We start from the raw sequence: 14,555 nt of genomic DNA on the forward strand, positions 1-14,555 counted from the left end.
ATTTCAAGCCGGAGGAGCTCGTTAACATTTGAGAAGTACTTGGAGCTGTGTGGGGCTCTGAGTCTCAGTTACCATGATTGGAGGGGGTTACTGGGGGGGGGTTCCAGAGGAAGAGGCAGGGGGAGGCAGGAACCATACACAGGAGGTGGGCACCGGGCAGGGACAGAGGCTGGCCCCGGGGACAGAAAGGCAGCCCCGGGTTCAAATGCCACCCCTCCCACATTGACGACCCCCTCTTGAACTGTAAACAGGTGCGAGTCAAACCTCTGACCTCCCGGAGGTATAAGGGCAATTGGAAGAGGGTATTTGAGGCTGAGCTTTTGGTTTTATGACCAAGTATGACATCGAATGACTTGCTGTCCTTGAGCTAGTGCTGTTAGAACAGAGACAGTCACAGTTCCTGGCTCCCCCACCCCAACCCTGGTGTCCCTGCCAGCCCCGCCCAGGGGCCACTGCTGCTGGGCTGTGCCAGGTGAGTGCTCAGGTATGCGGAGGCGGGGTGGCCCGGCAGGGAGCAGGAAGGAGGGGCCGGCATTTGGAACCCAGGGGACAGCAGAGAGCGGGGCCTCTCGCAGCAGACCGAGCCTGCCGGGCAGGTGAGGAGGGGGCCTAGCCAGGGAGGGCTGGAGGTCGGGACTCCTGGGGAGCAGGAGCAGGGGGCTAGGACTCTTGGGTCCAGACGCCAGGAAGGCTGGCAGACCTGAACCCTTGAGTCCTGAGGAGGTAAGGGCTGGGAGATTGGCCTGAAAGCCTGAGGTCCTAAGTGGCTGAGGAATTGGATGAATGGTTCTCTGAGGGGACTTGGAGTCAAGACCCTTTGGTTCTTAGGGTCCAGAAGCTCTGAGCTGGAACTCCTGGGCCCCTGAGGAGATGAGGCTGGGAGACAGGATCACTGGAAAGAGGAAGCAAAATAAGATACACATAGATTAGGGAGCCAAATGCCTGGATCCCTGAAAAATTTGGGGGGCAGAGTACAAGGTGTGAAGGAGGGGCTCGGGGCCTGGACTCCTGGGTCTGAGGGAGGAGGGGGAGAGGCTGGGGGCCTGGACTCCTGGGTCTGAGGGAGGAGGGGGAGGGGCTGGGGGCCTGGACTCCTGGGTCTGAGGGAGGAGGAGGAGGGGCTGGGGGTCTGGACTCCTGAGTCTGAGGGAGGAGGGGGCTGGGGTCTGGACTCCTGGGTCTGAGGGAGGAGGGGGCTGGGGTCTGGACTCCTGGGTCTGAGGGAGGAGGGGGCTGGGGTCTGGACTCCTGGGTCTGAGGGAGGAGGAGGAGGGACTGGGGCCTGGACTCCTGGGTCTGAGGGAGGAGGAGGGGCTGGGGGCCCGGACTCCTGGGTCTGAGGGAGGAGGGGCTGGGGGCCTGGACTCCTGGGTCTGAGGGAGGAAGGGGCTGGGGGTCTGGACTCCTGGGTCTGAGGGAGGAGGGGCTGGGGGTCTGGACTCGTGGGTCTGAGGGAGGAGGGGCTGGGGGTCTGGACTCCTGGGTCTGAGGGAGGAGGGGCTGGGGGCCTGGATTCCTGGGTCTGAGGGAGGAGGGGCTGGGGGTCTGGACTCCTGGGTCTGAGGGAGGAGGGGCTGGGGGTCTGGACTCATGGGTCTGAGGGAGGAGGGGCTGGGGCCAAAGTCCTAGGTACCACAGGCCAGATCAGGCCCTCACTCTCTGCTGGCCCCTAGGGCACCTCCAGGTGGCAGGAGCTCCCCATTCTCCACACCATGAGCACCACCACAGGGTAAGTGGCCCCTGCTCCCCAGGCTGCCCAGCCCCCTCTGCCACCCTCTTGCCCACACCCCCAGGGGGCATTTACAGCAGCCCAGGCTTGGACTCTGAGAAGGATGCCTACACTGCCTCCTTCCCTGCCCAGCCTGGGTTTGAGCTACTGCCCCAGAGCAGACACACCTGGGTTCATCTCCGGACGCTCACTCAGGAGCGGTGTGACCCTGGCCAAAGAACCAAGCCTGAGTTCCTCCTCTGGGAAACAAGGACAATTCTGAGAGCTTGACAGGGTAATGAAGGTATAGGACTTAGCAGAGAATCTGACCAAGAGCAGGTACTCTCTTCTGCTTCTGCTGTTGTTAGCTTATTATTAGACATTGACCCTTTGCAGGCAAATCTGGGCTTTTTTTTTTTCTTTAAGATTTATTTCAGAGAGAAAGAGAGAGAACACGGGGGTGTGGGGGAAAGGGCAGAGGGAGAGGGCAAGAGTGTCTTCAGCCGACTCCATGCTGAGCACGGAGCCCAGTGTGGGACTAGATTTCAGGAGCCTGAGATCATGACCTGAGCTGAAACCAAGAGTCCAACGCTTAACCACCTGTGCCACCCAGGAGCCCCTGGGCTGTTTCTAATAAAGTTCAAGCCTCCTGGAGTGAGCAGCGAGAAGAACAAAGGGAGGCCCATGGGAATAGCTGCATTGAAGATATAAGGTAGTGAACTGTCCAGCACAGGGGTAATCAAATTGTGCAGAGATCTGACAGGCAGGAGGAGGACAAGGAGCAGAGGTTTGACTGAAAGTGTTTCTTGTCCCTCATCCCACCTGAGCTCTGAGTTTCTGTCATTTCTGTGGAATTCTTCTTGGAGAAGGTGACTTAGAAGGAGAGGCCAGGGAGAGGCCAGGGGCAGGAGATAGAGAAGGATTTGGCTGGGAAGAGCCTGGCCTGTGGGAGTAGGAGGGGAAGATAAGTCTGTCTACCCCAAATACTAATGCTGGTGTAAACCCCCCCCCCTTTACTGAGCACATACTGTGCGCTACCGTTCACACTGTAGGACTGAAATTTAATTTACTGAGGCTGTGAACCCCCTCCACTGTCAGTGAATCCAATAGCTCTACCAGACAGAGGCTATCGGATTAATAACCCCTATCTCACAGAAAGGGAAATTGAGGCACGAGAGATTAAGTCTCCTATCCAGGGTCTTATGGCAAGGCAGTATTGACAGGGGATTCCAAGCCAGGTCTGTACGACAGCTGAGACCACACTCTCCACCACCTGGTACCACACTGCCTTACCTGTGGGAAAGTCCAGCTCTGGCCCTGCCCTCCCCTGCTCAGAACCCTCCATGGTTCCCAACTGCCCTCACAATGAAGTCTTTGCTGCTCTGCTTGGCATTCAAAGCCCCCGTGATCTCCCAGTTCCCATGGCCCCTCTCTCTCTCTTTTCCTTAACCAGCCCAGAAGCTGCCCCCAAACCAAGTGCCAAGTCAATCTATGGTGAGTTTGGGAACAAGAAAACCCCAGGCTGAAACTAGGTCTGAGGGAGGAGGGGCTGGAGGCCTGGACTCCAGGGTCTGAGGGAGGAGGAGGGGCTGGGGGCCTGGACTCGTGGGTCTGAGGGAGGAGGGGCTGGGGGCCTGGACTCCAGGGTCTGAGGGAGGAGGAGGGGCTGGGGGCCTGGACTCCAGGGTCTGAGGGAGGAGGGGCTGGGGTCCTGGACTCCAGGGTCTGAGGGAGGAGGAGGGGCTGGGGTCCTGGACTCCAGTGTGTGAGGGAGGAGGGGCTGGGGGTCTGGACTCATGGGTCTGAGGGAGGAGGGGGCTGGGGGTCTGGACTCGTGGGTCTGAGGGAGGAGGGGGCTGGGGGCCTGGACTCCTGGGTCTGAGGGAGGAGGGGCTGGGGGCCTGGACTCCTGGGTCTGAGGGAGGAGGAGGAGGAGGGGCTGGGGGTCCTGGACTCCTGGACTCCTGGGTCTGAGGCAGGAGGGGCTGAGTCTTCTGGGTTTATTCTCCTTCTCCCCCACAGAGCAGAGGAAGCGTTACTCCACTGTGGTTATGGCAGATGTTTCCCAGTATCCAGTCAATGTGAGTCTGGGGTCTGCGTTGTCCCAGGGAGGCTTGCTGGGAGGAAAGGCAGGCCTGGAAAGATGGAGATGTTGAAAGCAGAAAGAAACTGGGAAACTGAGTTTGCTCATATGCAAGATGGGCTGCTTCTGCCTCCCCTCGGAAGTGGGTATTCGGCACAGGAAGTCAGTTCCACTTGAATCTGCCATGTTTTAGAGCGGCCCTTGTGCTGGACTGTCAGGCCACAGGGACAAACGTTAGTAAACCTGTGTGAGCACGGGTCCAAGTGTGCCTGGTGCTCTAACAGAAGCAGAGGTGCTTAGAAGCGACTAGACAGAACCAGTGCTCCAAGGAGCTTCCAGTGGTGTTGGGAGGCCAGTCACTCCCATGAAAGCAGGTGGAGCCCCTGATAGGGAAGGCTTCCTGGAGGAGGCGTGTTTAGTCTCCGGCTGGCAGGCTGGTGCGAGCCCAGCCGGCATCATCTTGGGACTCCCTGCTTTCTCCACGCCCCCTGCCAGCACCTGGTGACGTTCTGCCTGGGCGAAGAGGATGGCGTGCACACCGTGGAGGACGCCTCGCGGAAGCTGGCCGTCATGGACAGCCAGGGCCGCATCTGGGCCCAAGAGATGCTGCTGCGTGTGTCTCCGGACCATGTCACGCTGCTTGACCCCATCTCCAAGGTGCCAGGGGACACGTGGGGGGCAGGAGCGGCTGGCCTGAGTGGGGAAAGGCACAGAGAGCTTGACCCTAGGGACGTCTGAGTGTGAATCTTGGCCCCTGCATGTCCTTCCTTTGAGAACTTTCGCAAGACATCTCCACTCCTCTTGTGGGCGTCCTTAGTCTCCTCCATTACACGGGGCTGCCATCCCTGACCCCCCCGGGCCTGCAGGGCTGCCGGCGCCGACCCCCCGGGCTCGCAGGGCTGCCATCCCTGACCCCCCCCGGGCTCGCAGGGCTGCCATCCCCGACCCCCCCGGGCTCGCAGGGCTGCCATCCCCGACCCCCCGGGCTCGCAGGGCTGCCATCCCTGACCCCCCCGGGCTCGCAGGGCTGCCATCCCCGACCCCCCGGGCTCGCAGGGCTGCGGGCGCCGACCCCGTAATCCCCTGGCCTCGCAGGGCTGCCCGTGCAGTGTCGGTGTGCCCCCTGGCACGGCTGTCGCCATTTAGTCCCCTCGGCTTGGGCCTCAGTCTACCCGCCGTCCCGCCCCGCAGGAGGAGCTGGAGTCGTACCCGCTGGGCGCCATCGTGCGCTGCGACGTGGTGCTGCTCCCAGGCCGGAGCCGCTCGCTGCTGCTGCTCGTGTGCCAGGAGCCCGAGCGCACGCAGCCGGACGTGCACTTCTTCCAGGGCTTGCGTCTCGGGGTGAGTGGGCCCGCTCAGGGGGAGCCACCTGGGACGGGGCTGGGACCCTGTGGATTCCGGGGGCGGGGCTGGTGCACCGACGGGGCGGGGCCTCTAGGGGTGGGGCGTGGCCTGGGCAGAGGCGGGGTCAGGGCCCGCGGAGGGGGCGTGGCCTGGAAAGAAGTTCTGGAATGGAGGGGGTTTTGAGGACAGGTTGCACCCGGTCGAGGTAGAACGTGAGGGCGGAATGGAGACCGAGGCTAAGGGCCCGGACAGAACATGACAGCACAGGGGAGACAGGGTCTGGGAGCAGCCAGCACTAGAGGCGGGTATGGTCTAGGGGGCGAGGAAACACCAGGACCCGGTGTCCGGGGTTGGGGAAGAAGCCTAGGGCGCGGGCAGAGGTGGGGTGAGGGCGTGAGTTCGGAGCGTGGATGTGCATGGGGCACCGTGTGCGTGAGTGCTGACTTGGGGGGGAGGGTCTGGCGCCCAGCCAAGGAATCGATCCTTTGGACCGTGGCTGGGGCAAGCAGTAGGTGGGGTGGGGGCCTGACGGCATGATTGGCAGGCGGAGCTGATCCGAGAGGACGTCCAGGGGGCTCTGCACGACTACCGGTCCGGCCGCGGGGAGCGCAGGCCCGCGGCGCTCAGGTAAGGGTGCTGGGCTGGAAGCGGGGGACAAGAGAGGATGCGGGGCCGTGTTTCTGGGAGGCCAGCTCCGGCGCCTCGGTCTCCCCCCCAACCCCCCGGCGCCTCGGTCTCCCCCCCGCGGCGCCCCCGTCTCTTCCCCTCCCCGTTTCTTCCCCTCCCCCCACGCCTCGGTCCCCCTTTCCGACAAATGAGCGATGCCCCTAGCCTAGAACAGCACGAGTTTTGAAGTCAGTCAAACAAAGCCTGGTTTGATTCCTGCCGTAGCACCCAGAGAAGTGCGCCCGCTCTCCAAGACGACTTTTCCTAATTCTGGTCCTCGGTTTCTCCTCCCTCAGGCCTCCGTTTCCCTCTGGAGAGGCGCTCCCCTTCCCCATATCTCCGATTTCTCCCTGCCCCAGGTTTGACTCAGCTGGGCCACAGTGTCTCCGTTTGAAGCCCGACTTGTCCCCTGCCCTATCGCCAGGCGCACCCAGGCTGCTTCCCCTTGTGCCTCCGCAGGGCCACGCAGGAAGAGCTGCAGCGCCGCCCCTCGCCGGTGGCCGAGACCCCTCCTCTGCAGCGCCGCCCGTCGGTCCGCGCCGTCATCAGCACGGTGGGCGTCAGCCGCGGGCGATCCCAGGCGGAGCCCATCCCGGAAGCGGCGGAAGAGTCGCAGAGGCCCGGCCAGGCTCAGACCGCAGGCAGTGCTGACCCGGCCTCCCCGGATCCGGGCCCCGGCGGTCCAGACCTGGCCAGTCTGCAGGCCGAGCGGGACGTGGTGAGTGGGGCGGGGCTAGGGCCTGGAGGTGGGACCGGCTGTGGGGAGGGAGTCCTGGCTCCGGGGAATGGGGCTTTGTTGGGGGGGGGGGGTCAGACACCTGGGGGTGTGGCCGGCGGTGACTGGAATATGAGGACAGGGCCAGGCAGCAGAGGGCGGGGCATGGCCTGGGAGGATGTCAGGGCCCTGGGCCTGAGGGCTTTGGGGTAATGACTCCACACCCCTGAGTCCCCTGCGCCCCCTGCGCCCCCTGCCTCCCCTGCTCTGTCCCCCAGGACATCCTGAACCACGTGTTCGAAGACGTGGAGAGTTTCGTGTGGAGGCTGCAGAAGTCTGCAGAGGCGGCCCGCGTGTTGGAGCATCGGGAGCGCGGCCGCAGGACCCGGCGCCGGACGGCTGGGGGTGAGGGGCGCCTCCGAGTGGGATCCTGAGCCTCTAGTCACTCCCAAATATCTTCCCTCTCCCTAGGGTCTCCCCACGCACCCCCCCCGCTAGGTGTGACTCCCCATCACTGGGGATCTGACTGGTGCTCTCTTGTGTCCTGGTCGGTGCGCACCGCACCGCACCTACCACCCCCCCAACACCGCACCGCACCTGCCTCCCCCTCCAACACCGCACCTCACCTCACCTGCCCCCCGCACCTCACCTCACCTGCCCCCCCCGCACCTCACCTCACCTGCCCCCCCCGCACCTCACCTCACCTGCCCTCCCGCACCTCACCTCACCTGCCCCCCCGCACCTCACCTCACCTGCCTCCCCTCACCTCACCTGCCCCCCCGCACCTCACCTCACCTGCTCCCCGCACCGCACCTCACCTGCCTCTCCGCACCTCACCTGCCCCCCCGCACCTCACCTCACCTGCCCCCCGCACCTCACCTCACCTGCCCCCCCGCACCTCACCTCACCTGCCCCCCCGCACCTCACCTCACCTGCCTCCCCTCACCTGCCCCCCCGCACCTCACCTCACCTGCTCCCCGCACCGCACCTCACCTGCCCCCCCCCCGCACCGCACCTCACCTCACCTGCCTCCCCGCACCGCACCTCACCTGCCCCCCCCCGCGCCGCACCTGCCTCTGCCCTCCCCCCCCCCACACACACACACACACACGGCACCCCACCTGCCTCCCCCACCTGCAGAGGGTCTCCTGACACTGCGGGCCAAGCCGCCCTCAGAGGCCGAGTACACAGACGTGCTTCAGAAAATCAAGTACGCCTTCAGCCTGCTGGTGAGACCGCGTCCCGCCCGGGCCTTCGTGGGGCAGGGGGCTGGCGAGCCTGACCGCCCGTGCGCTGACCTGGGCACCTCCCCCGTTCCGCAGGCCCGGCTGAGCGGCAACATCGCCAACCCCTCGTCCCCAGAGCTGCTGCACTTCCTCTTCGGACCTCTGCAACTGGTGAGCGCCCCCTCCCTCGGCCCTCCGGTCCCCCCTGCAGCAGGAGGAATCGGGGTTCGACTTTGGGGGGGAAGGGTTGAGGGCGTGTCCGCTCACTCCTGCGCCCCTGGCAGGTCGTGGACTCGTCGGGCGGCCCCCAATTTGCAAGTGAAGTGCGGCGGCCGCACCTGACGTCCGAGGCCGTAGCACTGTTGCGGGACAACCTCACCCCACGTGAGAATGCGCTCTGGACCTCGCTGGGGGACTCATGGACCCGCCCAGGGTGAGGCAGGGGTGGGGGGGCTGGGAGGCAGGGGCGCAGTGACTTAGAGGCTGGGATGCTGGGCTCAGCTGGAGGCTGAAGGGCTGGGACCCGACTGGAGGAAAGGGCAGACTTTCGTGGCGAGGAGAGGTTTCAGACCGAACCAGAACTCCCAACTCCAACAACAAAGGCGGGTCCTAGAGGAGAGGGGTGGGGCCCGGGAAAGGACTGGCCTGTAGGTTTGGGAAAGGGGTGCAGTCTGCGCTTGGAGGCAGCGAGCCTGCGGGGGGGTGAGAGCAGAGCCGGACTTAGGGGACGAGGTGGGATGTGTGTAGAATCCGAGGGGAGACTGAGAGGCCGGACGCAGCATTAGAGTGAAATCAGTGTATTTGCAAGTACAGTTGATGTCGGGGGTGGAGCTTAGATGCGGGGGGCGGGCCTTGGCAAAAAAGCGGAGAAGTTAGGAGAGCTCGGACAGCGCCTAGTCTGCAGGATGGGGAAAACCTTAGTGAAGTTAGTAATAGGGCTCGGGGCCAGACCAGGATCCCTGAAGCCTCAGCCCCTTGGCCGCAGGCTGGAGCTGCCCCCAGAGGAGGGATCCCCATACAGCCCTGAGTTCTCCAGCGGCTGGGAGCCCCCCGCCACCGACCCGCACGGCCGCGCCTGCGAGGACCCAGTAGACAGACAGCTGCAGCATGAGCGGCGGCGCCAGCAGGTGAGGCTAAAGCTCCGCGGGGAGCCACACACTCCCCCAGGTGACACAGTGGGGCGGGGACCCCGAAGTCTGGCCCTGTCTGAGCTGCTGCTCTCCTCTCCCCAGCAAAGTGCCCCCCAGGTCGCTGTCAATGGGTGAGTGTCGGCCCCAAGGTGGAACAGGTGGGGTCGAGGAGGGGTGCGTCCTGGGGGCTCCTGGCACTGACTCCACCCCCTTTTTTCTGTCTTTCCTTGTCTCCCCGGCTCTTCACAGGTGGGTGAGGTGGTGACGAGGGAGGGCCGGGGCTGGGAGAGGGAGGGAGAAGGGAGGGAGTGGGAGGGAGGGGGAGGGGGCGGGGCCCAGACTAAGGGGTCCAAGGGAGGAGGCCCGGATTCCAGGGTGTGAGGGAGGAGGGGGCTGGGAGTGGGTAAAGTCTGAGAGGCTGGGAGAAGGCAGTTCGATTACCCAGGGCCAGGGAAGCTCCCTGTCTGGGTCCCTAAGAGGACAGAGCCCCAGGTGTTGGAAGAGACTGGGGGGATTGGGCATTTGGGTTTTGAAGAAGAGCTCAAGTCTGGTGCTTGGGGCCTTGGAGACCCAGAGAAGACCTGGGCCTTCAGGAGCCATGGGGCAAGTTTCTGGGAAAGTTAGGAAGTGGTAGTATTTCTGGGCCCCTGAAAGAGGTAACAACTGGGAGGCTGGACCCTCCCTTTCCCAAGGCTCTAAAGCAGTTGGCTCTGTTCCCACTGAATGTCCTATAGAGAGCCTTCAAAGGTTAAAAGATTGGAGAAAGTAAGGTTTCAGACCTGGACTCCTGGGTCTCTGGGGGAGGAAAGAGCTGGGGGTCTGAGTTCATGACTCCAAAAAGCAGTGGGGGCACAGAAGGGGCATGGAGAAGCCAGGATGCTAGGGTCCTTGAGCAAGTCGAGGGCAGATGTGGGGGAAGCTTCGTGGGATAAGAAGAAAACAAAGCAGCAAAGCTGGAGCAGAAGGGGGGTCTGGGTGAGGGCCCCGGCAGAGTCTCAGCAGGGACAGCGTGCTGGGAGCTGCCAGCCCCACACAGGGGGCGCCGCGGCCCTGAAGACCCCCCCTCTCCTTTGCACAGGTAGGCCTGATCCGGGCTGAGGCCCCTCTTACCGGGGGGATCAGAGCCAACATCTCGCTTCCGCCCCCCCAACCCCAGCTGCCTGGTCTTGCAGAACTTCACCCACTCCCCATGCTTCTGAAACTTGGGCTTGGCACCCTTGCTTTTAACTTCCCTCGTCTGAGCCTCCAGTTCTTTGCAGAAAAAAGGAAAATCATCCCTTCTTGGAGGAGTTAGAAATCTAGGAGGTTCTACAGGCAAGCCGTTCAGAGCCACCACGGGAGAGCTCAGGTTCACCCAGCGGCCCATGCGGTCGACCAGCATTACTCAGGACACGGACTCTGGGGCCAGCTGCCTGGGTCTCAGTCTGGCCAATGCCTCTTTCTTGCTCTGTGAACATGACACCATCGTGCCTCTCGATCTCCCTGTTCTTCCATTCCCACACCCGTAAAACAGAAAATAATAGGGTCGCGAGTGGGGGAGGAAAGGATGGGAGTGGGGAGGGGAGTCCAAATTCATGGTTAGACCAACGGGTGGGTCAAAACCCAGATCAGCCAATACATGTAAGTTTTTGAACAGGGCCTGACACCTAGTCCGTGCGCTAGAAGTTAAGCGTAAGTTAACCGTTGTGTTGTAACTCTGGGTTCTCGTAAGTGTGAGCCTAGTGCACAGTAGATGCTCAATAAACAGCAGCTGTTTCTAGCTGTGTGATAGGGAGCAAGTGATTTTCTCTGAGCCTTAATGTTCTCACCTGTAAAATGGAGGTGATGTTAGTACTCCTATCATTGCTTAAAGCACGGTGCCTGGTACACAAGGAACAAAATGCATTCAAGGTGTTATTCCAATTTCAAGTCTCTATTAACAGTATTAACCAGGCCCCCTGCCTTGACCCCTGCTTGGCTCTAACCCCAGCTCACACCAATACCCTACTGCCCAGGGCAGTGAGACTGGCTACCTCCTTATCCCCAACCCTCATTCTTCTCCACAGTCACCAAGACTCAGAGCCAGAGGCTGAGCCCCAGCTGGAGCCGGAAGGGAAGTGGGTCCTGTGTAATTATGACTTCCAGGCCCGCAACAGCAGTGAGCTGTCAGTCAAGCAGCAGGATGTGTTGGAGGTTAGAGGGGTGGAGGGCCAAGGGGCTGCAGTGGGCCCAGCCCTAGCTGCAGACACAGGCTGTGACCCCTCCTCTCCTACCTCCCTCAGGTCCTGGATGACAGGCGCAAGTGGTGGAAGGTTCGGGACCAGCAAGGGCAGGAAGGATATGTGCCCTATAATATCCTAACACCCCACCCGCGGCCCCAAGGAAGCTGCAGCCAAAGCCCTTCCCGCAGCCTGGTGAGCCAGGGCAGACTCCTGGGTCTTAAGGGAAGGAGGGGTGTGAGGATCAGGTGCCAAGGGCATTGGCAGAGGAGGTAGCGGGGGGGGGGGGGGGGCTCAGAAATTGACCTCTGGAAGGTGGAGGGGCTGGGACTCAGTCTTCTGACTCCCCTCTCTAGGAGGACAGCACTCCCCCTCACCCACCAGCGCCGGCCCCAGCTCCTACCTTGTCTCGGCCCCACTGGGACAGTGGTGATAACCTCAACTTGGACCCCAGAGAGAAGGGTGAGTGCTGGGGGGAGCCGCTCTTAGCCTTGCTTTCCAGTCAGGGGAACCAAGGCTCAAAGAGAGTCAACAGACTTCCGACCCATCATGAGGACGGTGGAACTCTTCTCCTCTCTGGCCCCGGCCCCTTCATCCTGAATCCACGCTCCCTCCCGGTTTTCCGCCTGCAGAGAAATTCTCCCAGATGCTGTGTGTCAACGAGGAGCTGCAGGCGCGCTTAGCCCAGGGCCGCTCAGGCCCCAGCCGCGCAGCCCCGGCTCCCCGCGCCCCGGAGCTACAGCTCAGCCCGCACTCGGACACGGCCGAGGTCCGCGCCTGGCTGCAGGCGAAGGGATTTAGCGCTGGGTGAGTGCCTGTGGCCGGCTGGCGACCCTGAGATGGGGACGCAGGAGGGGGCGCGTTCTGATTGGACCCTGGGGAACCGGGATTGGCCTGAAGCGAGGGTCTGTCTGGTTGCACGATTGGCACGTTTGTCCAGGTTGGGATTGGAGTGGCCAGGGAACTCCGGCCTCGGTTGGAAATCTGGGCGCACGCCCCGCCTCCTCCTGTGGAGCACTGACGGGGGGCGGGGGAGGGATGCTGCTGTGATTGGACAAACGGTTTGGCAGCAGGGATGTGACTGGCGGGGGCTCCGGGGCCGAAGCTGTGATTGGCTGGGGGGCCTGACCGCTCCTCCCACCCCACTGCTCGCTCAGGACCGTGGACGCGTTGGGCGTGCTGACCGGCGCGCAGCTCTTCTCGCTGCAGAAGGAGGAGCTGCGAGCCGTGAGCCCGGAGGAGGGGACACGCGTGTACAGCCAGGTCACGGTGCAGCGCGCGCTGCTGGAGGTGAGCCGACGCTCGTCCCGGGCCGGGGAGGGCAGCCAGGGCTCGGAGGCCAGGCTTCTGACTTCCACCCGGCCCTCCAGGACAAAGAGAAAGTGTCAGAGCTGGACGCGGTGATGGAGAAGCAGAAGAAGAAGGTGGAAGGCAACCTGGAAACAGAGGTTATCTGACCATCCCCGGCTGCTCTGCTCGAAGTTTCGAGGCAGCCCCATGGGAGAACGGAGTCTGCAGACTGCCCCCAGCCCCACGGAAGTCGAGCCCTTGCGAAGGCTCCGGACCTGTTCCGGCTCTGGTCTCCCCCCATCCCCGTGGAGTCTCCTGCGTGAGCGGACTGGCCGTGAGTGGGAGGGAAGGGGGCCACACTCGCGTGCCCTGTGCATTGTGATACGCCACCCAGTCTATAAACAGCCTCCTCTTAGCAGGCATTGTCAGCTGCTGTCCCTTCTCTACCGGGCCACCAGGGGCCCAGCGACCTGCCCCTCACCCACCTACGTGTCCCTACCTTTTTTGGTTTCTTTCTCGGGCTTCCTCTTCCCCTCTGGGCCAGCAGGCCATCCTCCAGTCCACTCGAGAGAGATCTTCTGAACACCCACGCTCCTTCCCTGGCTCCTCAAGGCCCCCCTCGCCCCAGAGCCTAGTGTTTAAGGCCCTGAGAGGTTTGGTCCCTACCCCACCCCACGCACTCTGGTCCTGCCCTTCTCCAAACACCCCCAAGCCCCCTCAACCACTGGGGTTGTGCATGTTTTCCGCTGGCTGGAACAGTGGTTTCCTGCCTGGTGAACTGCCAGTTAGCCTTCCTGCTGCAGCTCAAATACCCCCTTGGGGGAAGCCTGCACTCACCTCCCAGCATCCATTTCCCTTTGTCCCCTACCACCTGCCAGGGGCCCAGCCACAAAGAAGGGGCTGCCTCCTGAATGTGCCACAGGCTTCCTGGCCACTGTTCTCCGGGGAGGTCACAGCCTAACCAGAGGCTGCCCACCTCAAGAGCAGCCAGCTCCTCGTCCTCTTTGCTGTTGGTAACTCTTCCCATTGTCCAGACAACTAGCACGGGTGGTTTAATATGGGTTTTCTCTGGATCCCAGACTCATTCAGACTGGCTGCTCCCCCAGCTTTAGGAAGACAGCCCTTTCCTCTCGTCCGGTGACCCCTTCCCTGTCCCCAGGATGCCCACTGCCAAGCCTCCCCACTCCCAGTTCCTGCTACCTTCTACCTAAGCACCCCCCCTCCACGATGCCCTCCAAAATCAGACGAGATGAGACCCAGCCCTGGGCATGCAGGAGCTCTGATTCTGTCCCTCTCTGCCCCCCACCAGCTAGAGTCCAAGCTCCAGGGTTGGACAAGGCAGGCCCGAGCCCTGTCCTAGCCCAGTGCAGCCTGTCAGGCCCTGCAGGCTGCTGTCCCCTCCACTATTCAGAGCCTCACAGTCTCTCACCATTTCCAGAACCCCCCCAACTCCTTGCTGAGATCATGGCAGCGGGGCTCCCTGTTTCTGTTCTGTCCCTCACTGTCATCCCCCGGACTGTTGTCAAGGCAGCAGCCAAAGGGACCTGTTAAAACCTAGGTCCCACCTCACCGTTCGAGTCCTTGCCATCGCCTCTCCAACCTCACCCCTCCTAGTTCTCTGGCCACACAGGCTGCTTCCTGCACCTCCACAGTTCAGGTACACCTCCGCCCGAGGGACTGTCCCTGCTGCTCCCTTAAGCACCTCCATGGCTCCTTCCCGGACACCTGCGAGTACCTGCCTGTGCCGGCTTTCCGGGGGGCTGACTCAGTGGCTGCTACGGACCCTGCGCACACAGACGCCCCGCCGCCTGACACCCCCCTCCTTTCCTCACGGCAGGCCTCTCCTCCTCCCCCGTGTCAGGTCTTTACCACTCCCCTCACTACGGAATCACCAGGAGGTAGGACGGGGCCTGGAAAGGAGAACACGACCGGGAATGAAAGCACGCCCCCTCCTCCGCCCCAGCCCCCCGTGCCCATGCCGCACTGAAGAGCTCCTACTATCCCAGTCCTATTTCCAGAAAAGCCAGAATTCTAGGGTTTTTAAAAATGAATGAGCCCAAATTTTAAATGTTGGCAACTGGCTCAAATTTGTTTCATAAGCACTGCGGGTGAGAGCCAAGCTCCAAGCCTGACAGGAGCCCTGGCCTCTGAGCCAGCTGACGGTTCCTGCCCTGCCCCAGGCTACTCGGGGACCA

General features: G+C 62.6%; 1 protein-coding gene across 2 annotated transcripts; it reads left to right on the forward strand.

Moving 5' to 3' along the window:
• The first annotated feature begins 519 nt into the window (after positions 1–519).
• On the forward strand, positions 520–12,782 carry EPS8L1 (EPS8 signaling adaptor L1). Of its 2 annotated transcripts, none has more exons than XM_036108801.2 (20): positions 520–596; positions 1,674–1,729; positions 3,162–3,202; positions 3,731–3,789; positions 4,287–4,448; positions 4,983–5,132; positions 5,680–5,762; positions 6,261–6,519; positions 6,795–6,921; positions 7,657–7,745; positions 7,839–7,913; positions 8,027–8,175; positions 8,728–8,869; positions 8,975–9,003; positions 10,918–11,044; positions 11,134–11,265; positions 11,427–11,532; positions 11,703–11,877; positions 12,228–12,360; positions 12,441–12,782. In XM_036108801.2, the coding sequence occupies exons 2-20, from the start codon at positions 1,713–1,715 to the stop codon at positions 12,525–12,527; spliced, it is 2,142 nt and encodes a 713-aa protein (XP_035964694.2). In that variant the 5' UTR covers positions 520–596; positions 1,674–1,712; the 3' UTR covers positions 12,528–12,782. The 2 variants fall into 2 exon arrangements, with proteins under 2 accessions (XP_035964694.2, XP_077919912.1); XM_078063786.1 differs by lacking the exon at positions 520–596 and adding an exon at positions 706–723.
• Positions 12,783–14,555: the final 1,773 nt, after the last annotated feature.

This window comes from Halichoerus grypus, chromosome 15, assembly GCF_964656455.1.
Source record: "Halichoerus grypus chromosome 15, mHalGry1.hap1.1, whole genome shotgun sequence".
Classification (NCBI taxonomy): domain Eukaryota; kingdom Metazoa; phylum Chordata; class Mammalia; order Carnivora; family Phocidae; genus Halichoerus; species Halichoerus grypus.